Source organism: Carex rostrata, chromosome 20 (assembly GCF_964058835.1).
Source record: "Carex rostrata chromosome 20, lpCarRost1.2, whole genome shotgun sequence".
Classification (NCBI taxonomy): domain Eukaryota; kingdom Viridiplantae; phylum Streptophyta; class Magnoliopsida; order Poales; family Cyperaceae; genus Carex; species Carex rostrata.
The window spans coordinates 1,158,312-1,175,560 of record NC_135937.1 but is presented as its reverse complement, the minus strand read 5'-3'; the positions used below and the strand labels follow the sequence as shown (position 1 = coordinate 1,175,560).

Genomic DNA, 17,249 nt, shown 5'->3' with positions numbered 1-17,249 from the left:
ATGAATTTAATTCTATTAATTTATATGACTAATTGATTTCATTTATTTAAACATACATGATACATATAGCTTAGAAATAACAACAATTATATATAGTATATTAGAATATCATTAGTTATCAAATTGTTAATTGATTTCCGATTTGGACCGTGCAAGATTCAAATGTGAAATCAATAAATATGGTAATTTTTTTTTTTTTTTAAAAAGCATACGATAATTTAATAAGCTATATGATATGCTTTTAAGATTCGGATAAAATCGTTCAGGCATATTCGGTCTTCGGGTCTAATTATTGAATCATAAATATCCATCTACTGACTAACTAGCAATAAGAAAAAAAGGCAACAGTTTCCAACTAACAATGAAGGCGTCTCTCGTGTCGTGATCCGGCCTGGTCGCTAGTGTTAGGTATTCTTTAATCTGTGAGAAACTCAAAAATGCATGAAATTAATTAATGTAGTACTTAAAAGGATAAGTGCACGGATACATATGAGCTAAGTTGCCGGTTGGTTGTTGTCTGCCTGTCTTCCACCTTGTTTTCTTGGGAGCATTGTTGATGTCGTAACTTTTGCCACACGCCCACACATGCAATTGCTGGAATCTGATGTAACTTGTAATTTAATCTCCTATGAATTAATTATATAATGTATCTATCAGTTTCTTACAAGTTTTGGATCAAATTTTCTATAAAAGTTTAAGATAATATTTACAGGCGTCAGGCGGCCCCATGAAAGACTTACATTGGGTTTAATTATTTATTAATACTTTGACTTTGTTGCATGCTGATTTACAGAAGCAAGGATATAAGATATGATGGCGAACACCAGCTACAACAGGCAATCAATTATGAAACCACGGTGATCGTTTAAGAATTCTGAACCTATTGCAGAGCCGGTGAGTATCCTGCGGTCCGCAGGGAATAGAATACTCCCAACGGAATTAAAAATATTTTGAAATCTATTTAAATTATGAGGAACCGTTATAAGATTTGTGTCCAATTAAAACGGACAAACCAGATCTCAATCTATCTGACCTGACACGTAACCTTTCATTTCATCTCAAATGGAGGTCTCGTGCGAATTTTTAATCAAAATCGAATGAACAGCACCAGAACAATAATTCGACTATACATTTCCTATCAGACAATCCAGATTAATTAGGGCCTGTTCGGCGTAAACCCAAATGTTACTGTTTACGTGGGAAAAAGAAAATTCACTCAGACTGAATTTTTTTTTTCCCACGTGAATAGTAAAAATCAGTTCAAATTTTTTTGCAACCCATTCCTATTCCCATTTCCTTAGGCGCACCGAACAGGCCCTAAATGTAATTGAAATTCTGTGAAATCAGATTATTCTGGCACGTGGTTGAATTTATCATTCCGATTCGTGAGATCATTGAATGGGTTACATTAAATTCGTTAATACAGCCACGGCCAATTGATCAATCAAAATTTTAATAAACTATATTCTGAATATCTGTGTTCTGTAGCTTAATTTGATAATAATATACCAAGCCATCTATGAATATACCTGAATTAGGAAAAAAAATTTTGCAGGCAGATGAAACCAGTCACAAAGGAGGATAACGCATACAAAGCACTTGCACAAGAAGAGCACGAAAGTGCTCCAGCTTAGGATCGGAAGTTTCCATCAGTCAGCACGAACAGGAACAATCAAAGCATGATGATCATTAAATAAAGTACTTCCATTATAGTCCAATCATGAATGAGATGAAGACTAAAGAAAAAATTGTTCAGAACATTTCTAAAAGAGTGCCCCATGGTTTTATCCAAATTGTACTAATTATACAACTAAAGTTCAAGAGACAAGTCCACAATTTGTGCCCACCCCTGAACACCACCAAGTGTATTTACAGAATTGCACTTTCAAGTATTAACCCGTTTTCCCCTTTATTTTTCCTCTCGAAGGCAGAAATGAAAAAAAAAAATAATCCTCCAACCAACACCACCCATTTCATCTTTTGGCACCATATCTCTTTTTACCCTTTTTTTTTTTTTTTTTTTTTTTTTGCATTTTACCCTCCAGACAGAGACTATTTACAGGCATGTGATATCATCATACTTCTGTCAAATTCAGAAAACCCCATGGAGAACAAAAACCTTTCTTCTCAGCTGAAACTCCTTCAAGGAACAAAAGGACTTCATTTGCATTATACAACCCCCTAGAACTGCCCAAAAGTTGAAAAAAAGGCATTTTCTAACTCTTTCTTCTATCAGGGGACCTACCCCAATGCTTGATTCCTTTTTGATTGAGTTTGAAAGGACTGGTCCAGCTTTTACGGCGTTTTGGTGTTTCAGGGAAAACACCAGATGCGAGGGCTTGTTGGAGCCACATATCAAACTCATCATCGTCGAAGATTCTCTCCGCATCCAATCCCCATGGATGCCGAGATGATCCTGACCGTTGGTTATTTGTCCTTTCCGGGCCCACCATGTTCACCATGAAGCTCGGTCCATGTGTGTTCGGTCTGCACTCCATTCCCTGAAATAGCATTAGAGAGGGAGAGATCATTTCATGCTTGAAGCAGATTACAAAATGGTCCTTGAGATCATTTCATGCTTTAAGCAAGTTTTGAGTAATTGGTTGGCTTGAGATCAAAGGGAAGCAGCATACAACAATTGTCAATGTTAATGTGATCTATTGAAGAAACTTTCCTGGAATGTGATGAAAAATGTCACGCTTTTCAAGTTAGAGAACAGACGATTAGTTATATGATAAGTGTATCAACATGTTATTGAATCTTTATCTGACATTGTTGACTGAGAGGGGTTTTAGGAAAGTGAAATATATCAATAAAATTAGAGACAACTCAAGGACTTCATGATATTGCATCCATACAATGTGATTTAAAGTTTCTATCAGAGTTGGTGGAATATACGACCTACTTCTGCTATACTAGAAGCCTTGATATAGAACTTTACCTGACAAGTGGCCCATTCAGACACATCAAATATTTTACTTTCAGCACACACAAATGCACGTGGAATGTCCACCTGGAAATAATAAAAAAGAATAATTGTAGTTCAAATTAAAATGTCTAATACAAATGCGAAAATAGAGGAACATAAAATCATGGCCTTCTTTGTATTCTTACTTTAAAACTCAAAGAAACTACTTCCCCTTGTAGCAGAAATTGAACCACTGACCTTACACAAAGAGAAACGTCCCAATTTATAGGGTATGTGTACCTACTGTTGAAATACTCACTCAATGATACCAATTTCACGTAATTTCATGTGCCCAATGTAGTGCGAGTAATCCTAAGAAAAAAAAAATCTCAATTTTGTAGTAAAGCCTTCCTCAGACTATTTTAGTTCAACCTGCCATCAGTCGTGTAATTACCCGTCAATACGAAATCACAACCAACTTGAAATCTTCAACAATGATATTATAGACCAAACCAGCCAAGAAAAGCAAAGAAGTTTAAATTGATCAAATCCAAGGCAGTAACAAGATTTATCATGTTCTTCCTCATAACCAAATAAGACGCGCATGTTCACATAAGTATACAAGCAAACAAATAAATAACCTTCAGAGAAGAAAAGAGCGGTGAAGACCCATTCTCAACCCATCCATCTCCATCCCGGGCTTGATGGTATTGGCAGCAATTCTGAATGTAACAAGTAAAAATATTTATTCAATGCAAAATTGCAATTATATAAATAGACTACTAAACTAATAGATAATGGAGAGCTAATGATGACCAAAATAAATCACCACCAAGTCTCTAAAAGGTTAAAAAGAAGAAAGGAAAAAATAAAGAGACAACAGATCATTCTAGAGTAAAAAGTAAAATCCATACCAAGAAACAGATACAAGACAAATAAAGTAAAAAAAGTATTTTTTATCAGTTTTTTTATCAGTTTGGTGATGTTTCTGCTGGCCCCATTCATGGCAGCCAAAATCAGCGTCGTTAGCCCCCCCCCCCCCCCCCCCCCCCCCCAACCCACCCACACACCCCACCCAAAGAAAAGATATGCAACTTAAAAATAAAAAAATGAGCATCTGACCTGACACCACCGAGCCCGGGATTTGCTTCGCTTTGTGCAAATCCACAAATGAAAATTGCCACACTTTGTGCATTCTATTCTCCTTGATTCCTCTGATATGAACTCCACTCCGCCCTGTAAATAATTCCATGTCAAAAGAATATATATATATTTTTTTCTTCTTATTTTGAGTTTAGTTAGTCTGTTCATTCTGATTGATCCAAAGGTTTAGTTTGAGGCCAAATTGCACAAATAGTGTTGATAGAGATGAAATTTGTTTAGCTAATCAGGTGAAACTATGCTATATCAACCATTTGGCAAAACCAGTATGATCCAAGGTACAGAACCGAGAGAACTGATCTTAACATGAACCCACATAAGGTGCAACTGGTCTCTTGCCTTGGATTTCCTTGGTTATAAAAAAAAAACTAGCAGTTGTACAAACCTGCACCACACCATATTCCTATTAATTGGTACAACAATATACCTGCTGAGATATCCCACGTGATCTCTGAGATGTAGTTCTTCTTGATTCCTCCTTCCTTAATTGCTCATCGTAATTATATTTCTTTGTGAAATCAGAAATAACCTGAAGTGAAGGGGTAAAATGAATGATATCCCATAATAACAGAAACAATCAGACCTATGTTGTTTTCTTCGGCATGCTGCAATCTATGTGAACTTGTATTTTCTAATGGATAGGTTGTTCCACCTGTTTAGCTCCTTTATCCTTTATTTTCCAAAGGACGAAAACAAGGTAAAAAAATGAAGGCAACTTGCCTCATAAGCACACTGAAGCTTTTTGAATGACTCGCATGCCCTTGGATTTCCCATGTTCTTATCAGGATGCACAAGCAGTACCTACATGAGAGGAAAACAAAATACTAACATATGTATTTAGCATCTGTGAACTATATTAGAAAGGGCAAAATTTCATTGTGCTTCCCAATGGCGAGATTTCTTAAATTCCTTGGAATTTGAATTTTCTATCACAACCAGCTTACCTCAGTTTGCACAAATAAATTTTAGCCACTAACTCCAGAAGAGCAGCAAAAGCAATAACATACCATATTGTACCACTGCACAAGATCTAAGAATTCAGGACGGTACAAGCTGTGTATTTTAACCGTTACTGATATTGAGTGTCATATTGTCCAACAGGCAAAATTGAATGCTAATATTGATTCTAGTTTGCATAACCAGAAATATGATTATCTTGGAGTTAAATTTGTATAGTGGCAATTTAATCACTTTTGCTATATTTCTAAATATGGACTGTTTTGCAAGTGACTCGCGGAAGTTGGGTACCATTCGCACATTCAATAAACAAACTTCATTATTGGCAAGGCTTATTCCGGAAAAGAATTTACTATACCTTTTTGTGGTACTCCTTTTTCAGGATCTTGAGATCAACAGTACGACTTCTTGGTACACCAAGCACCTCATAATGGTTTGAACCCTTCATGATCCGTTCAATCTCAGCAATCGATGCCGCATCACTCTTTACAACCCTACTAGATGAAGCAACAGAAGAAGATGAAGAAGAACAAGAAGGAGAAACCTTCTCAGTACATAGCACACTAGGTGCTGACGTGGCACGATACGGATTTGATTCGGCTGAGACACATTCAGGTTCACTAGTGGGGGGAGGAGCTGGAGGAGGAGTTGAGTACTCATACCCAGAACCACTCGGGAAATCCTCCATCACTGGGTCGGTTCTGTTTTGAGGGGTTTGTTCTGAGTGAGGGATATCCGGGGTGTAATCTTCAGGGGGGTGTAGCAGTTTAGCCAGGAAATCATTAGAGAGGAAAGAAAGGTTAATGGTGATAAGGACACCGTGCCAGCCCACACGAGTTGTTACACTATAGAGGGCATAAGCTGTTAGTATTAGCATCAAAATTCGTGCATGGTTTAGAGATAGCATACAACCTGTCATGTAAAGAAAGCAAAATGAAAATCGGCAGTAAACTATAATTCTAACTTGTTCATACGGCATTCAATCATTAAAAATATATAAATCAATGTGATACCAGACCATTGTTTTGTCTTTACTCTTTCATTATATCCATTGCTTGAGTTAGGCCATTGTACAGATATATATTTGTATTTCGGCTGAAATACAAATAGTCTGAATCATTCTTTTTCATGTCCAAAAAGTCGACCTAAGCTGCTTAAAATGGTCCGCATATCAAAATCTTGTGGGATTCCAAATATTACCTTTGAGAATTTTTATAATTTTAAAGATGGCCCTAAAATAGTAAAATAATGTATATGTTTGAATATCAGAAGGGTTCTTTTTCAAAATCCGAAAAAAAGAAAAAAACTCTAAAAGTAGTCAAATTCAAAGTCCTACAAGATTTTGAATAGATCACATTGAGAAGCTTAGATTGTCCGTTTGGACATGAAAAGGCATGGTTTGGCCCATTTGTATTTTGGTCCAAATTACAAATGTCTTTACAATAGCCTAACTCCCATTACCTTATATCATATAATATTAGTTGCCACTTGTTATAATGTTTCAGATTCTGATTATTCCTTATTTGGTTTTCAGTCCTCCATGTAATGTTTATGCCGTTATGGCCATGTAGTCTGAAATGCTTTAGATAAGACTCTTAAACCACCAAAAAAAAAAAACAGCCTGCATAATACTGGTCTCACTCAGTGCAAACCCAAAAACCAAAATAACAAGCTCCCTCATTCAATCTAGTATATTTCATGATGAAATTGTGCTTGATGACAGCAACAATTGAGAACTTAGTGGAAAACAAAAATGCCTTGGGAATAGTATAAGCAGATGCATAATAACAATAAAATAGAGTAGTAAGCTTTGTAAAAGGAAGAAACAAATGTAAAACAATAAATAATAGAGACCTCCAGCTATTAGAAGCATTCCTGAAATCCAAAATTTGCCGTAAATCCACATGAGCAATATTCCAAACAGTCCTATGATAAACGACCCCGGATTGTGCCCCAAGAAATGCATTGATGCTGCCGCAGCTCCCTGAAAGAGAGCCACAAAAGTTAACAAAAATCTAGTTGATAAGTGTAAGAAAAGGAGTGTTATTTACTAAAATATTTAGTATTTGCTGATGAACCTTAGTTATATGAAAAAAATTGTTATGTGCTTAAAAATAACACCTAGATCAATCAATTTCCAGATTCAAATAAAAAGCTCATGTACAAAACCCAAGCATGCATTAGTTGCATCAATAGACAATAGTCAACCTTTTAAGGAAAAAAAAAAACTGTAATTAAGTATCTCATATTGACTCAAGTTAGACAGAATAAATTATTCATGATAAAGAAAGTTAATCACGTATGAAATACATCCTAAAATAGAAATCAAATAAAATTGATATGAACTAACCAGACTTAGATGTGCATATAATACACCAGAAGCTGTGCTAAAACAAAGGAAACAACTCCAAAGAATAACAAAAAGAGAAACGGGTCCTAGTCTGACAAGTGACGTGGAGCCTCTAACAACACAGTTTCTCCATTGCAACAAGACAGAAACAAGAAATCGGGAGAAATGGATGCATCCAGTCCAAACAAATGGCCAGTGCCGATCAATGAGAAAACCTAATTTCTCCTTCAAACAGCACATCACAGCATGAATTGTCAAGAGAAACTTCTTCTGAGAGTGAAACCACCTCCATCCTTGCTTCAGCAAACCTATATCCCCCATTAGAAAACAACGCTGGACAGAGACAAAACAGAGAAGTGGTGCCGGCGGGGGCCCAACCCCCACTATCCTATTGTTTGTCAAGTACCTTACTTGAATTAGGACCTTCTACCATATCAAGCCATAGTCAGTTGTTGCTGCCATAGTTTGGAGAATCTATCTATCGGCAGCCGAGGATCCGATTATTGCGCCATTTTCCGAACCAACTAGGCGCTTTTTGGTCAAAAGAACGCCTGAATCGGAAACCTCACTTCACCGCCTGATGAGTTACGCCGATTCTAGTTTGTTGCGACTGAAGCGGCTTCACATCCGCCTCGTGAGAAAAGAGAAGAGTGTGACGATGGCGGAGAGCTAAAGGAAAAAGAAAAGGGAAGTGAAGAGATCCATAAGGGGTTGGGGGAGGAGAGAGAGAGCGAGATCAGGGAATTTTTTTAATTTAATTTTATTTGAGTTTTTGGAAGTAAAAAAAAGCCATTGAACTTGAGGTGGGTGGGAGATGATGAGAGAGAGAAGAGCATGCAGTGTACACGGTGAACTAACTAGTTTCATCAGAGTTTGGATAATTGATTAGGGTACCAAAATTATTTCCACTCGAACACTCAGATTAATGCTTCTTTTTTTTTTATTAAAGAAATAGTCAGATTAATCATTAATGCAATTTATTAGTTGGTTAAAGGCTGTGCTCTAGAAAAAGTTGGACAGGGTGGGGTAGGGGTATTGGGGGAATTTGATCCTCTCAGATATCTCAAACTTTCAGTGTTTTTTTCGAAAATCACAACCGTTAAAATACGTTCTGCACGAATTTCAAAGCATAAATAATACTAGCCCGAGTGTTAGAGCATCTGCATGGGCGCATTTTTTTCCATTGCTAATTCAATTTGTGGGTTGTAGAAGGATTGCTTATTTAGCAATTATTCGGCAAAATTGCTTCATAAGAAATCGTTTTTTAAAGATGCACCATTGAAATGTTTGATTTTTATTGGCTAAATAATATCGTTGTGGAGACGTGTTAAGAAATTAGAAGTAATTGCACTGATGTAGGATTAGTAATTATGAATCTCTTTAATTGCTAAATTCAATGACATGGCTATTTAGCAATTAACTTTAATTGCTGGATTAGAGATGCTCTTATCCCCCGAATCACACACATCGGTGATGCAAAAGTTGAGATACCTCAGAGAATGCGCACTCGAACAGGGGAGAGCCCAATATTTTTCATCCTCTACATCTTAATTCGGAATGTAAAATTAAATAACTTTGTGTATACTTACTTTTTCCTTTTTCTTTTTACTTCTCTTTCCTCTAATTTTAATATGTTTCAAACAAGTAAACAGAAATCTATCAGATTTAGTCATTCATTTTTTTTTCTGCATTAACGGAACGTGCATTAATAAATCAGGACCGTCCGATTGTGATCCGCATCAATATTAAAGGCCCCATTGCATTATAGACGTGGACAGAATTAATTTTAATTATAATTAGAAGACTGAGATGCATTAAACTCAAAAAATGCTCTTTTGAATTAATGCAAAAGATGCGGACTCTTGCTTGATGACGTTGTCAGATATAATAACTTTATTAGTTATGTGTATGTACCAAGTAAATGACATACATGACGATGTGAATAGAGTTTTTATTTGAAAACAAATTAGAGGACGTAATCGTGTTATTTTTCCTTATTTTCTGTTGCAATTAATTACATATGTCCCTAATATTAAATGCTCATAGCGACTTTTTCCATCGTCTCAGCTTCAAATTTATTACGCAGCACAACAACAAAAAATATTAAAATTAAACCTATCACATCGAAATCTTTGACATCGTCTAAGCTTCAATGGTACGATGACGTGTTTATTTTTAAACTTGTTTGTAGTTCGGGAGCGTGACCGCTGACCGGAACTGTGTTGCTTGCTTTCGTTACCCACTTACCCTGCCGCTTGGCTTTTAACTATCCGTCACACAGGGGCAGGGTCAGGGCCAGGGCTGCAATTTGATAAGAAAATACAAAAAAATTAGAGACGTCGGATTAATATCGTGCGGTTATTTAGACTGAAAGGATGACCCAAATCAACTCGATTAAGGCAGAGGGCTGAGGCTGGGTGGACACCGGACACCGGACACGCACACTTTCTTGAATTCCTAGTTAGGCACCAAGAAATTTGAATCCGCTCATCTTCCCAAACAAGCGTTTATTAACTCAGATAACATAAATAATAAATAACACAGTAAAGCTCACGATACTTGCACCTGACATTAGTGGCAAAGAAAAGTATGCAGCATGGATAAGAGCTCAAACCTCGATACTATTACTATATGACTGGAAATTTATTTGTAGGTTGAATTTTTTTTTTTGTTTCGGAATATTATCAGATTGGAATTTTTGCATGCAGTAACCGAAGCAAGAGAATATAATAATTTGTAACCTCTATAACATGAGACAGTTTGACCACCCTCCATTTTACTAATATTCTTGGCAGTAGCGTTTATTTCGGATAAAATTGCTGTCAAATGTAAATTTATTTTTGTGAAGCGTATAGAAATAGCATTATCTCACTATTTAAAATAATAATAATTAAAATAGAGCAAAGGGAGGGAAAAAAAAAAAAGGGTGAGAGAATTTTCTTTCCAATGTCATTCTATTTTTGTTGTCAAACATATCATTTGGGAATTAACATTTTTTCACCAAATTTGACAACTAATATATTTATGGGAGCACCTAGCTATCCCCGTAACATTCTCCAATTTCTTCCATCAGACATTAACTACTTGAGTAACTACTAATTACCTGAGGGGCTCACTTACTATTTGGAGACCGCCTAATATTTGAAAAAATTTACAACTGACGCGCGCAAGTATTCGTATATAATATATCAAGTATTCATATTTAAGATATTAAGTATTTAAAAAAAAATAGACACATCACTTGCTCATCTTTTACACATTTTCAGAGGTGTTTTTTTTTTCTCCGTTTAATCTAACCAATATTTCTAACAATCTATGAAGAATTTTGCAAATCTAAAATCACGAACATCTTCTACACAATTTTCACTTTCAAATGAGATCCATGATGACATACTTTCAAGTTGTCTGTTGCACAAATATTCATACCTCGTCGTGTAAATGTAAATAGTTCATGTATCAAGAGTATTATAAGCATATGTTCATACCTCGATTAATTTTACAAGAGCAGTCCAATAGTATTGAACATTGCTTTATTGTTTTCTAGTTCAATTTTATTTTTTGAAAATAAAAAAATAGTTGGCGCATGTTTCACTGTTGAAACAAAAATAATATATCAAATTTTATAGATCATGTAATTAAAATGTTACAAACAAACAAAAAAACAAAAACAATATTTAAAAGAAACAAAACATGTTTCATGGAAGTATTCATAGATATAGGTTGAAGTATTCATACATAAGATATCAAGTATTCCTTCATACACGTCGAAGTATTCATATCTAAGACATCAAGTATTTATTCATACAACTCTATTTTTTTTCAAAAAAAAATTTTCTGTTATTTCTTAGTACTTAGTACCCACTAGCCTAATTCATCATTAATGAAGTTTTGTTCTTTGCAAATAACTCGCTAGCATGAGGAAGAAGAATATAGACACGAAAGGGATTAATTGCATCCACAGAGACAAAATTAGTTGAACTCGATCCATTTAGCACTCATTTTGAGACGGTCAACAGTGATGGATCTGACCCGATGGAGGCGTGCTTGATTGGAATGGAGTATATCAAGTAATCATTCATACACGTTGAAGTATTCATATCCGGCAGAGGTGTGCTTGATTGGGATGGAGTGATGGATGATCTCCGACAAAACGTCCGTTGGAGCAGGAGCAGCAGGCAGAGATGGAAAAGCGAAGGCGGGGGCGGAGGTGGGAGAGGGAGGGAGAGGGAAGGAGAAAGAGAGAAGAAATAAAGGAAGACAAAATCTGCTAATTAATTTGTGGGGATCACGAGATAGTTAGAATTGATAATTATAGCTAATAAAAAATTTAATTAATTAGAGAAAGAAACGAGAAAAAGTTAGATGGAGGGAGATATAATTATCCTATATTTATACCACTCTTCTAAGTTCTAATTGCACTTTTCTGATACTATTTCACATATTGCCAGACGAGCATCTTGTATATACTCTGATAACCAACTTGCACAATACATGCATCTTTTTGCAATTAGAAAGACAATTGGCATTTAGATATAAAATATTGATTAGGTTTATACACCCAATGATTTAATTATATAACAATTGGCATTTAGATATTAACAAGGCACTCGAAATGATTGATTAGGTCTATATACCCAATGATATATATGGAAGATGGAAATAAAATATTTAGTTTAATATGGAGGAACAATAAATACATCTCATTTTTTATTTTTTTGGAATGGGATAATGAAAGTCTGCTAATATTAATGCGGATTTAAATCGGATGGTCCAGATTTTAACTCAAAATTTGAGTTAACTCAGATGATACGAATTCCTAGTCATTCTTACCTCTTCTAACACCTTGTTTGGATGGAGAGTAGAGGAAGGGAGGGAATGGAAAGAAACAAAAAATTTCCGTTGAATTGTGTTTGGTTGTTAAAATTATGTCGGAGGTGAAGGGTATAGGAGGTGAAAGGTTTAACCTTGTATCATTATAATTAATAGAATCGGTTTCCCTTCCAAATTGGGGTGTAACGGATGGAAAGAAATTTTGTTACAAATTTTTTTAGAAAAAATAACACAAATGCCTAACCCTATATTTTACATAGATAATTCTCATACAAGATTTTTTCCTCAAACCTACAACAGTCACCGAATTTCTCGTTAACCTCCTAAATTTTAGTCAACCAAACAAAAAATAAGACGGAAATGAAAGTTACATTTATTTTCTCTCATTAATCATCCAAACACGAAGAGGTTAAATATGTTAATCTTCCTTTCTATTCCATTCCATTCCCTTCTATTCTTAACCTCCTATTCCTTCCTGTACTCTCCATCCAAACATGGTGTAAAAGATAACTTGTAGGTGATTTTACTTTATGAATAGAATGCATTCTACAATAGTTTTTTTTATAAATGGAAATGTTTTTAATAAGCAGTCAAAAGAGAATTAAATTTAAATGAGTATGATAGAATAATATTTGAGTTAATATGAAATAAGTTACTTCACACATATTCATCTTATAATTAATTTTTTTCTTTCTTCATCAACTTACTTTACTGAGTTCTAACTAAATATAATTAATTCAATCTATTTAAATTTGAAATAAACAATTTAATTCAAAATAACTTTACTCCATGACAAAACACGACCTTAGTAATTAAATTGTACGGACATAACACTCTTTGGAAAGTAGTTGGTTAGAATTTGAAGAAATTGTCGATCACGTTAGGTGGGCCGACATTTTTATTTTTATCCTATTAAAATAATATTTTAATAATAATAACTAAAGTTTAGTAATAATTTTAAAAATACCTCACCCGTGGAAAATTGAAATTAAAATTGAAATTAAAATTTATTAAAATAATATTTTAATACAAAAAATAAAAAATAAAAACAAATTTATGTTTTATAAAAAAAAAATTGGAATTAAAATTCCAACCCGTGGAAAAATTCCAACCCGTGGTGTATTTTTAAAATTATTACTAAATTTTGGTGGTTATTGTTAAAATAATTTTTTAATGGGATAAAAATAAAAATGTCGGTTAGGTGGAAGTCCTAACTTCTAACTTAAAATCAAAATATTTAAGCGGTTAGTTAGAAGAAGAAAATATTAAATAAAGATGTATTAATGAAAAGAGGATGGCAATGTTTCGCTTCGCATCTTGTGTTCGTGGTAGTCCGAATTTTTTTATAGTTAGCATTTAAAAAAAAAAATCGAAATTTAAAGGTAGTTTGTCTTTATTAAAAATTTCGAAACTTAGTAGATCTAGTCTGTTTTTTATTTTTTAAATACATTTGATGAAATGTTGTTTGGGATGGTTTTCAAAAAAGTGACTGAAATTGAGAAATTGAAAAAAAAAAAAAATTGGAATTTGATCCCTTCTCTATTTCTCTGTGAACCAATTTCATATTTTATGAGAAAGAATAGAAAAATTAGTATTTTTAAGAATAAATTTTGCTCGTTTACCAATACTTTTTCATTCTTTTTTACTATTTAATTTTTACACCGTCAATCAAACATAATTGAAATAGTGAAAAATTAAAGCTTATTTCAAATTCTACTTTTCTTCTATTTTAATAGTTTTCCAAACAGACTAAAGAAACGAAAAATGTTGTTGAAAGTTGAATCAAATTAGGAGTTATTGAAGGAAGACTTTTAATTATTGTTTTTTTCTTCAGCTTTTATTACCATGCATGACTAAATAGCATAGAAATAGCCAGATTTTTAAATTGTGGGGCTGTCAAATATGTATGCGAGTCAATCATATAAAATTTTACATTAGCTCTAATATTTTATTTTAAATTATATAAAAAAATCATATATAAACATAAACATTTAAAAATAAACAGAGTCAATTGGCCGATTTTTTTATATATATCCAAAACTTCAATCAAATTACAAAAAATAACCGAAGCACCGTTGAAATTCGATTTTTACCCAATCCGGTTATCCAATAACCGGATTTTATATAAATGTCCGGTTAACCACTCCCCGGACTCAAAATGCACAAATCCGGTTAATGGTTAACCGGATTTGTGCATTTTGCCTTTTTTTTTTTTTTTTTTTTTTTTGAAAACAGAAATTCTTTATTTTTTTTATTTTTTGTATTAAAATATTAGAAATATTGAATATATTTCTTTGAAAACAGATATAATACAATATAATTTGCTTTATTAGAAAGACTGCAACAAATAACCCGGATCAATATTTTTCAGGTCGGATTTTTCGCGGCTGTAAGAAAAATTAATATATTTCTTTATGTGTTATTGGAAAAAAATAAAAATGCTTAGATTCCGAGTTATTGATCCCGGTTCAAAAGTCACTTCTATGTAATCTAGAAAATATTATGATCTTTCTAGTACATTTAATTTATTAAAAGTTATATCTATTTTGAAAAAAAAACAAAAACTTTAATTTATTTAATGATTATTATTCAAAAATAATTCTCAAAATAGATACAACTTTTAATAAATTAAATGTACTAGAAAGATCATAATATTTTCTAGATTACATAGAAGTGACTTTTGAACCGGGATCAATAACTCGGAATCTAAGCATTTTTATTTTTTTCCAATAACACATAAAGAAATATATTAATTTTTCTTACAGCCGCGAAAAATCCGACCTGAAAAATATTGATCCGGGTTATTTGTTGCAGTCTTTCTAATAAATCAAATTATATTGTATTATATCTGTTTTCAAAGAAATATATTCAATATTTCTAATATTTTAATACAAAAAATAAAAAAAATAAAGAATTTCTGTTTTCAAAAAAAAAAAAAAAAAAAAAAAAAAAAAAAGAGGCAAAATGCACAAATCCGGTTAACCATTAACCGGATTTGTGCATTTTGAGTCCGGGGAGTGGTTAACCGGACATTTCTATAAAATCCGGTTATTGGATAACCGGATTGGGTAAAAATCGAATTTCAACGGTGCTTCGGTTATTTTTTATAATTTGATTGAAGTTTTGGATATATATAAAAAAATCGGGTCAATTGGTCTTCATTTTATTGCACTCAATCCACCTCTGCTAAATAGGGAACCGTTATTATAGACACGTAGAATCCCCTAGATGGCATGCAGATTTAGTTTGCGTGTTTTTAAAAAAGGAAGGTCAATTTTAATTTTGATTTTTTAGAAATACTACAAAAAAAAAAATTCGGACCTAAAACTATTGATCATCCTTTTGTTAATTGTATAATAGCAGTTACATTATGAATTGGATTGCATATTTATTTTAGTTTTTCAGGGTTGTTTTAGAAGATTGGATTTAATTATATCCCCTTAAAAATTAGAAATTTGGTTGAATTATTTAGAGGTGTTATTATGCGGACAATATGGATAGAGCTATATATAATATATTTTAATGAATGTAATGGTAAATCTCTTTAGGTGCCAGAATTATAAGATTTGAAAGTCTCTGCTAGCTGCAAGGTCTAAGAGAAAATATATTTTTTAAACTATCGTTGATATTTCCATAAGAGGTACATGTTTACTTTCCAGTTAGCTAACAAAATGATGGTGGAGAAAGTCCATCGGTCTGAAAACGGGAATCAGATCTCCTGCCCCCAGAGTCACTGCAGGGTGGGCTCGGTTACTGTAAAAGGGTTTAGAGTTAAAATAATTTTGGGTTTAGAGTTTAATAAGGACCCACTCTGCAGTGACTCTGGGGGTAGAAATTTCCTGCCCCCAGGGGGGCAGACGATTCGGTTCCCTGAAAACGTAATTGTTGATGGTTGTTTCTAAATAGTGTTCTGATATGACTTAAGCTGCAAACTTAAACACAAAAAAAGAAAAAGAAAAAATAGTTTCCCAGTGGATGTAAGGTATCTGATCCTTTTGAAGTTTAGGTGAAAAATAGTTTCCTAGTGGTAGCTACTTTATTTTGATGTAAGCATATATATGTACCAGCAGTTTTCTATTTAAAAGACAGCAAATTAACTATTCTGTTTCAAATAAACATGTGGGGTTCACCCACTTATATATATTAAAAAAATAATAATAATAAAGAAAGAAAGACAACTGTTTTAATCCAACTGAGCGATAATTTCACTGCAAATCGTGTAAAAGACAAATTCATATAATGTCAAAGAAAATAACGAACAGCAATCAACTAAAATAAAATCAATTATAATGAATGCGCATAATTGTAATTTATCTAAATTGCTTGAAAGTTTCCTTCTTCTTTTTTTTTCTTTTTTTTTTGTATGGCCAAATTGCCTGACAGTTGGGAGGCTAAGATTGCATGGCATGAATGCGCATCTTGATTTCAAGTGTAATAAACCAACTAGTATCATAACCGTGCGTTGTAACGAAAATATATTATAAGATGAAATAGAATATGGAGAGACTTTTTTGTTGACATTAATTTGTTTAACTAATACTGACATCTTTTGTGTAAATGTAGCCTATTTTTTGTTTTATTATTTTTCCTAATTTGAGCATGGTATCAAAATTGGAAATATATTTTAGATTTTTCATAACAATATTGTTGAGATAAATTTTTGAAATATTCCAAGATTTATAAATTAGTTAAAATAAATCAAATTGAAATAGAGTTATCCGGATCGTGCAAAATATTGTCCTTGAGCGTATTCCGTCTCATTGTGCAAGATGAAACTGCAACTAAGATAATCCGGGGTTGTTACTTCTTAAGTATGCCATAGAAGCATTTGACAATAACTCCGCAATATCCAGCATAGATCAAAATTTGATAAATTGAGATAAATGTAAAATGGTTGAATGGGAGAATAAAATAATTATATATTTTCTCTTCTCTTTTGGGATGGAAAGATGGAACCAAATCAGTTTTTATTTTTGCTATTTTTTCTATCCCGGGAATGAAAGAGAGATGAATTTGTATAGTAAACAATTAATTGAATAGTAA

General features: G+C 33.2%; 1 protein-coding gene and 1 long non-coding RNA gene across 2 annotated transcripts; one reads left to right on the top strand and one right to left on the bottom strand.

Annotated features, from left to right (window-relative positions):
• Positions 1–1,330: 1,330 nt before the first annotated feature.
• On the top strand, positions 1,331–1,950 carry LOC144572414 (uncharacterized). The gene is made up of 2 exons (XR_013517728.1): positions 1,331–1,568; positions 1,612–1,950. It is a non-coding gene; the product is annotated as an uncharacterized LOC144572414 (long non-coding RNA).
• Positions 1,684–8,329, bottom strand: LOC144572408 (Chaperone DnaJ-domain superfamily protein). The gene is made up of 9 exons (XM_078321987.1): positions 7,377–8,329; positions 6,881–7,010; positions 5,385–5,938; positions 4,790–4,870; positions 4,497–4,598; positions 4,031–4,144; positions 3,550–3,630; positions 2,942–3,013; positions 1,684–2,501 (listed from the first exon to the last, which is right to left on the bottom strand). Exons 1-9 carry the CDS (start codon positions 7,695–7,697, stop codon positions 2,217–2,219), a joined length of 1,740 nt encoding a protein of 579 aa, XP_078178113.1. The 5' UTR covers positions 7,698–8,329; the 3' UTR covers positions 1,684–2,216.
• Between the last annotated feature and the right edge of the window lie 8,920 nt (positions 8,330–17,249).